The following is an 8,749-nucleotide window of genomic DNA, read 5'->3' on the forward strand; positions in this document are numbered from 1 at the left end:
AACTAGAACTGAACTAGAACTGAACTAGAACTGAACTAGAACTGAACTAGAACTAAACTAGAACTGAACTAGAACTGAACTAGAACTGAACTAGAACTGAACTAGAAGTGAACTAGAACTGAACTAGAACTGAACTACAATTGAACTACAACTGAACTACAACTGAACTAGAGCTAGAGTTAAGAACTCTTTTATCATTCCTTATTTTCAAATAAAAACTCTTTAACAATTTTAATTTTTGTTTAAAAATATATTTGAACTAATTTTCTTAAATTATAAAATAAAAACTTAAATTTAAATTTAAAACTAATCATGTCTTCCGGTTGAATTACAATTGAATATAAAATTGTTTATACAAAAATAAACTTAATAATACTAAAATTTAACAAACAATTAACATTTTTCTTTGTTTTTTGCTTTCTTTTTTTCTAACTACTACTAACTATATAATACAGCAACAGTTTATGAGGCAGGAATTGGTTTAAGGTACAAACTTTGGCACGAGCTCAACTCGTCGTAACAAGCCATGTAACAAGGATGTAAGTGAATGACGAATTTAACGCAACAAATCACCCAAAGCAGCAATATAAGTTTGAGCCATTTGTAGAGTTTCATGTTTCGACAATTGACGATCATTACCCAGACAGGGCAAATATTGGCGTAGACGATCAAAAGCTTGATTAAGATTTTGCATACGACGACGTTCACGGGCATTGGCGGCTAGACGACGTTTACGTTTTACAACGGGGGAAATTTGTTTGCCACGCCGTTTTTTGCCACCGGCTTGAGAAGAGCTCGAGGGATCTGAGTCATTGAGAGAGTCATCACATTCAGCATCATTTAACTCAAAAGAGCCACTAGCATCGAAGTCATCGTGTGAGGAACTGTTGCCATCATGATTGAAAAACATCATATTGTCCTCAGCATCAACACTGTCATCAAATAAGCCGGTATTGTCGAAATCAACAAAATTATGGAATTCTTCGGTATAGGGAGCAGGAGTAGCTTGAACTGATTGAGCAGTTGGGGTAATGTTGGCGGTAGTAGCAGCAGCAGCAGTGGTAGTTTTTGGTTTACGATTGTATGAACGTTTGGGTTTTGTGACCGGTAAACTTTTGCAAGTGCCCACATTTGAAGATCCCATAGGCACAAGATTGGTTTGCTCCTGCAAAACTGGGGACAGCTGCTGTTGAGTAGGCTGTTCGTTAACTTGGTGATGACCATTTAGAGCGGAGTATTGATTTAAAGTAGGCAATTGTTGAGCTTGTTGCTGCTGCATATGTCCAGCATACATGGTATTCAAATCAATGAACTCAGGACTTTCCGAACGATGGGATGCAGGCGACGAGGTTAACCAGCCATCGGAGGAAGCTTGTTCGAATGTTAAAAATCCATTAGCATTCATATAGTTACTGGAAGGATTAACCATTAAACCACCTTGATAGGCCATGTTAAGATGATTTTGTGCTGGTACATTAATGGCGGGATTATAGGCTGCCATTGGATTGAAATATGTTTCACCCGAATTGACTTTGAAGGCTTGTAAATCCTCGGAGGTTTTGTAGTAATAACGATAAATTTCGCTGGACGACATTTTGCGACGAATTTGCTTTTAAATTAAAAACGAAATAAAAAAGATTTAAGAAAGTTAAACGATGTTATTCCTTGCAACTCAAGTGAGTTTCTGTTTTAAACATTATCCTGTTGCCGGTATTTATACCTCTGCCAGTGCTGTGGTAACTAAATAAAATCTACCACAGCAGGTATACAAATACAGGTAAACCGATTATTGTATCCAGTTATTGCCAATGTTGCAACATGCAACAGTAGTATTGCTTTCCTTTGCATTCCTATGGTTTAATGTGGGCTTACACACACAGCTACACTTGGTGTTGTATGTGTGAGGGTCTACTCTTGTCTGGTTTCATAGTCTCCTTTGTTGCAGGTTTTTGTGTTGTTTTATTTTTTTGCTTCATTTCTCAGCGCCTTTTAATGTATTGGAATTTATTCCCATACAACAAGACTAGTCTGCCAGCCAGCACGTGCTGTGTATCTGAGTTTTTGATTTATACAGCCGCAATCGTAGTAGAAATTGTTGTTGTGCTCCTAACCAATGAGCAACCCTCTTGATGAGTGTGGTGGGAATTGCTTGAAAATGGCTCTGATTGGTCACTGCTCTAAAAGTTTGTTTTTTCGCAACACTTTAAGGCTTTGGCAAACAAAAAAGTTGTAAGTAAATTTTTACCTCCAACTTTTGTGAGACAAAATTTGTTTCATGAAATCTTAAGATTTTATTGGAACTTTTTATAAGACTTCATTACAAGCAGTTGTTTTATTTAAAAAGGATTCAAAGGATTTTTGTTTGATTTCAAAAATCATTGGACTGTAGCCGTAAGTTATATGATATGTGTATGTTAATCAGATTAATTGTGAAATATTTTTACTAATTATTTAAACATTTTAGAGCAACATATGTTTGTTGCAACATTAATCAAGAAAAATTCTCAGGATAGTTTGTCATTGGGCATATAATGTTGAAATTTGAACTTATCAAGAAAACAATTGAAATTTGCTTCTCATAGTGTTCTGATTTATAAAGTCAAGCAGTCGGTGATAAAAGTGATGAGAATCTTTTTTAAAATATTAACATTTATTTTATGTGTTACAAGAGTTTGACAATAAAAATTTTTATTAGCCGATATTGCGAAAAGACAGATACTGGCATTCGAAAGTGATCGAAATCTCAATAGAATTTTAATGTGTATAGTTATTTTAATGGTGAAAATGGACAATTACATTTTGCAGTAGTTTTCCACATTATCGATTATGATTTATTAAAATCTTTCGAAATTAATCGACACACTTTTCAATATTATCCGATACCGACAGTGAATTAGAACTGAACTAGAACTGAACTAGAACTGAACTAGAACTGAACTAGAACTGAACTAGAACTGAACTAGAACTGAACTAGAACTGAACTAGAACTGAACTAGAACTGAACTAGAACTGAACTAGAACTGAACTAGAACTGAACTAGAACTGAACTAGAACTGAACTAGAACTGAACTAGAACTGAACTAGAACTGAACTAGAACTGAACTAGAATTGAACTAGAACTGAACTAGAACTGAACAGGAACTGAACTAGAACTGAACTAAAACTGAACTAGAACTAAATTAGAACTGAACTAAAACTGAAATATAACTGAAGTAGAACTGAACTAGAACTCAAGTAGAATTGAATCTGCAAATGTGTAGCAAAATGTGTTTGGCGATTTCCATAATGGAATCAGCAGTCACACTTTTATTAAATTTTAAAAAGGACCAATAAATTTTTAACAAAAGCCACCATAATAAATATGGTTTACATGTTTAACAATAACCGCTGAATAAACACAACAAAACCGGAACGATGAAATAAACTACTTTAATCTCGAGTAAGATTACCTTAACAAGTGAAGGCGGAAATAAAAACAACTTCTTAAATATTCATAAAGAAATTGTTAATAACAAGATTAAAACAAAACAACCATCTATCCGAACAAAAACGACAAATCTGCCAAGAACACACAAAAATGGCAAAACAGTGCGAATCTGAAAAGAACAACAATGATTTGAACAAATTTCGTACTCAATAAGCGTAACTAAAAAACGTAAAGTTTGTTTAACAACAAGAACTCAGCAGGACTCCTTAATACTCATCAAATTTGTCAGCACATATCATGTAGTCTTCTGTAGATCTTTCCGGTTTCCTCTTATCATAATCGCATCATAAACAAGAAAATATTGTGTTGAGCATTTGGCAAAATAACAAGGACATTTTGGTCATTTGGTCAAACATTTTGTTGGACATTCATAATCGGTTGAATTTTACTTTAGAGAGAGAGAGAGAAAGAGCAACAGAGACAAGAGTGATATTGTATTATCACTACAATACACAACTTTGTGATTAGCAATTTTGCCGCTTACTTAGAGAATGTTTATTTATATTTGTTAGATGAAAGAGATGATGTTAGATGAAAGAGATGATGATGAAATTATCATTTTGATCTTGTTAGAACATCATAAATTGGTATGTTCTGTTATAAGTACTTAATGATAAGATATGAATGAGGGTTAGGTTTTTTTGTAGAAAAAGTCTAAACAACTTATATTTGAAAATACTTTTCAAGGTAAAAATTTTAATAAAAAAAATGTTTTAACGAAATAAAAATTTATACTGTACTCAAAATATCTTTCTAGAAGAGAACTAGAGCAGAACTAGAAGAGGAGTAGAACAGAGCTAGAACAGAACTGAAACAGAACTAGAACAGAACTAGAACAGAACTAGAACAGAACTAGAACAGAACTAGAACAGAACTAGAACAGAACTAGAACAGAACTAGAACAGAACTAGAACAGAACTAGAACAGAACTAGAACAGAACTAGAACAGAACTAGAACAGAACTAGAACAGAACTAGAACAGAACTAGAACAGAACTAGAACAGAACTAGAACAGAATTAGAACAGAACTAGAACAGAACTAGAACAGAACTAGAACAGAACTACAACTACAACAGAACTAGAACAGAACTAGAACAAAACTAGAACAGAACTAGAACAGAACTAGAACAGAACTAGAACAGAACTAGAACAGAACTAGAACAGAACTAGAACAGAACTAGAACAGAACTAGAACAGAACTAGAACAGAACTACAACAGAACTACAACAGAACTACAACAGAAATACAACAGAACTAGAACAGAACTAGAACAGAACTAGAACAGAACTAGAACAAAACTAGAACAGAACTAGAACAGAACTAAAACAGAACTAGAACAGAACTAGAACAGAAATAGAACAGAAATAGAACAGAACTAGAACAGAACTAGAACAGAACTAGGACAGAACTAGAACAGAACTAAAACAGAACTAGAACAGAACTAGAACAGAACTAGAACAGAACTAGAACAGAACTAGAACAGAACTAGAACAGAACTACAACAGAACTACAACAGAACTACAACAGAACTAGAATAGAACTAGAACATATCTAGAACAGAACTAGAACAAAATAACAACGTAAAGGTAACATGTACTTTAGTCTTTAGTTACAGTCCTCAAAGGTAAAATTTGTTATGGTCATTGCTGCAATAACATTCAATTTATTTGAGTCTTAAATATCACAATGGAAAATCTTGTTTATGACTTTGTAAATCGATCTACAAGCCCTAAAAGTGTAGAGCTCTCAAAAGTATGTAACAGAGTTTTCCTACTTTGGCAAATTTTCTTCTGTAATTGTTACGGTATTAAAGGAATATACGCCCTTTTTATTTTATAATATTAAATCCGCTAGCGCCGGCGCTTTATGCTTGTCCAGTTTTATACTACGTCATCATTGAATGGTTGTTAGGCCTTATTTCTGGGGGAAATAATAAGTTGCAGCAAAATAATTATTGCACGACTAATAAGCGTGCCCACCAAAGAACAAATTTATGATTTTATTTTTTTTTTGTTAAAAAAACTTCTATAAATGATTTTTAGTTTTTGTTTTTCTATAAATTTTGTATTGAAACATTGCTTGTTGTTTTCTTTATAGAGGCACAGCAGCTATTGTAAGGGAGGTTGGTCATTTTTTGACTTGTTTATGATTTTGAAATGAAATTGTAATTGTTTTGCGCGTGATTAAGCAGAATTTAGCGGTCGATTTAAAAGGTATTGATTTACTTGGTGGTCTTTTGTTAAAGATTTTACAGCAGTAGCCATTAGCGGAATTAAATGTTTTAAAAGAGAGAGAAAAAATTACTAAATATTACATCATTAGGAGATGATTAAAGAACAATTCCGACATTATCATTGACTGAATGTTAACTGATGTTCATTTTTTAAAGGAGATTTCTAAAAGTTGGACTTAGACGAAATTTAATATTATAGTTAAAAAGAGAATTTTTATAAAATTTTAAAGAAGAGTTTTGAATTTTTTAATGAAGAGTTTAAGTTAAATTTTTCCTTTAGCAGAAATGTCAAATTTTCGGAAAATGAAGAATTCGAGATTTTCTCTTAATAAAAATCTTTTTTCTATTATTTTTTTATATTTGCATTTCTCAAGATTCTAACTCTTTAGACCACCATCCAATAATTCTTAGAACTGATCTAAATACCACACAAAATCTTCCCAGGATTATACTCTATTCGCCTATAAATTTTATATCAAAAACCTTAAGCTGATGTAGAAAAAAGGGCGTTGATTTTCTAACCAACCTCAATCTGAGAATCGCATAAATTTTTCTTTAACATTCAAACAATAGAGAACAAAACAATAGCTGCTTAAACGAACAATAACCAAAAAGTCACAAAAAGGGCAATTGACAACAAGTAGCATTAGCACACCCTAAAAAAGAACGAAACAAACAATAGAACAAAAAGACAAATCGAATATGAACCGACAAATTTGCAAAACAAGTGCATAAGAGACATAACCTCAATATTGTCAAATGTACGCAACAGGAGTTGCAGCGGTATCAAGAAAACAAAAAAGAAAAAACAAAAACTACCGACTGCCCAGTAATGATCAATTGTTCACTGTGTAGGCATGAACGATTAACAATCTTTATGACAATCTTCAATAAAAACTGACAGTTAGAGAGACAGACACACACACACAAAAAGCAATTGTCAATTAGATAAAAATGTCACACAACAAACCGCACAAATAAAAGGAAGAAAGGGAGAGCGACAAGCAGTAGCAATAACAACAAATTTATTGTTTGAGTTAAGTAACCTTAAAAACCTGACTGCAATTGTCCTGGTTGAAAGTCACCCTCGCCTTATTATTTATTAAGGATTCGATGGTAGTTCTCTCTTTCTCTTACTTATGTTAATTTTGTACATATGCAACTTAATGTGTTTCTTCAATAAAATATACGGATGCAATTGAAAGGAATGAATTGTTCAGTTTTAGTTCTAGTTCTAGTTCAGTTTTAGTTTTAGTTCTAGTTCTAGTTCAGTTCTAGTTCAATTCTAGTTCAGTTCTAGTTCAGTTCTATTTCAGTTCTAGTTCAGTTCTAGTTCAGTTCTAGTTCTGTTCTAGTTCAGTTCTAGTTCAGTTCTGGTTCAGTTCTAGTTCAGTTCTAGTTCTGTTCTAGTTCTGTTCTAGTTCTGTTCTAGTTCTGTTCTAGTTCAGTTCTAGTTCAGTTCTAGTTTAGTTCTAGTTTAGTTCTAGTTCAGTTCTAGTTCAGTTCTAATTCAGTTCAGTTTGAGTTCTGATCAAGTTCAGTTCTTGCTCGACATTAATTTATTCTAAATTCGCTTAAAAACTACTTACATTTTACTAAAATCGATGAAAATGCCGAGTACATTATAAACATTATCGAATAGAAACAATAACGAAAATTGTTTAATGCATTCTCCGCCTGATTGCCAATGCCATAGTACAGGCAGCCGATCAATAGAGCCGTTATTAAATGTATTATAAAACGTATCGTAGTTAGCGATTTATCGCGCCACAATATTAAAAATGTTCTCAGCAGCAAAATACCTAATTGACGATAGAATGGTGTGGCGTAGATATTTTCACTTTTACATAATTTAGGTGATTCCAACTGTTTACAGCAGCCAGTCTCTTCGGTAGTACTGTTATCGTTGGATTCATTTAAAATCCCTTTACTATTACCGATACGTGAGGACATTTCTTTGATGGGTGTTAGGGGTTTTGTATAATGATTAGAGTGATTTGGATAGGTGGCGGTGGGGTAATGTCCATTTGGCACCGGGCTAGAATTGTTACTATTGCAGGCAGGTGTAAAGATGGGAGCCATGACAGGTGTCATCAAACCAGATGCCATCATTTTATCTGTGAAGTGATGGGAAAGAAATCGATATAAATGGAATTTGTGCTTACATTTTGCTATACTTACCAACTTTTTGCATGGCTTCTAATTGTTTCTTTCTGGCCGCTTTGGTTTGTCTATAATTGTTGTTACGTCCATTTTCTATTTTTGCTATTAACTTCTCATTTTGCTGTCCGTAGTCATCGGTGGCGATTTCCATTACTTTAAATATATTTCAAATTTAAAAGTAGAATTATTGTTTTTTGGTTTTACTTACAATAATCAGCTGGATTATATGACTCCGGACATGGCAGTCCTACGTCTGCCAAAAACGGCACCAGATTTTGTGTCCCTCCCGAATATATACAGCAGCCATCAGCTATAGCATATAAATGATCAAACATTTCAAATGTTAAAGCACTTGGCTGATGGATGGTGCAGATGACAGTGCGTCCTTCTAGGGCCAGTTTTTTAAGTAATGATATAAGTTGGTTAGAGGTGGAACTGTCCAGGCCACTATGGAATTATAAGATATTAGACATTTTAGTAAAAATGTTCGTAAAGATTTCTTGTTCAGTTGTAGTTTAGTTCTAGTTTTAGGTCAGTTCTTGAAGCTCAGTTCCAGTTCATTTCTAGTTTAGTTCTAGTTGAGTTCTACTTGTAGCTCAGTTCTAGTTCATTTAAAGTTAGTTCTAGTTCATTTCCACTTCATTTCTAGTACAGTTGTAGTTAAGTTCTACTTGTTGCTCAGTTGTAGTTCAGTTCTAGTTCGGTTCTAGTTCTAGTTCATTTCTAGTTCAGTTCTAGTTCAGTTCTAGTTTAGTTCTAGTTCTAGTTCTAGTTCAGTTCTAGTTCAGTTCTAGTTCAGTTCTAGTTCAGTTCTAGTTCAGTACTAGTTCAGTTCTAGTTCAGTTCTAGTTCAGTTCTAGTTCAGT

The 8,749-nt window shown here is 33.4% G+C and overlaps 2 protein-coding genes across 2 annotated transcripts in view; both read right to left on the reverse strand.

Annotated features, from left to right (window-relative positions):
• Positions 1-241: 241 nt before the first annotated feature.
• On the reverse strand, positions 242-1,744 carry LOC111688529 (protein atonal). The gene has a single exon (XM_023451047.2). It carries the CDS (start codon positions 1,592-1,594, stop codon positions 557-559), a length of 1,038 nt encoding a protein of 345 aa, XP_023306815.2. The 5' UTR covers positions 1,595-1,744; the 3' UTR covers positions 242-556.
• A 5,551-nt stretch (positions 1,745-7,295) lies between these two features.
• LOC111686545 (ATP-binding cassette sub-family G member 1) overlaps positions 7,296-8,749 on the reverse strand; it is an 8,755-nt gene continuing 7,301 nt past the window's right edge. Inside the window, exons 2-4 of the mRNA XM_046950532.1 lie at positions 8,092-8,330; positions 7,902-8,036; positions 7,296-7,837 (exon numbers count right to left, since the gene is read on the reverse strand). Coding sequence (XP_046806488.1) covers positions 7,302-7,837; positions 7,902-8,036; positions 8,092-8,330 — 910 coding nt within the window. The 3' untranslated portion in view covers positions 7,296-7,301. The remainder of the gene's footprint in view (positions 7,838-7,901; positions 8,037-8,091; positions 8,331-8,749) is intronic.

The sequence above is a fragment of the Lucilia cuprina genome, chromosome 4 (genome assembly GCF_022045245.1).
Source record: "Lucilia cuprina isolate Lc7/37 chromosome 4, ASM2204524v1, whole genome shotgun sequence".
Taxonomy (NCBI): domain Eukaryota; kingdom Metazoa; phylum Arthropoda; class Insecta; order Diptera; family Calliphoridae; genus Lucilia; species Lucilia cuprina.

Excerpts from the sequence above, each read along its gene's own strand:
- LOC111688529 (XM_023451047.2), bottom strand. The coding sequence starts at position 1,594 with ATGTCGTCCAGCGAAATTTATCGTTATTACTACAAAACCTCCGAGGAT.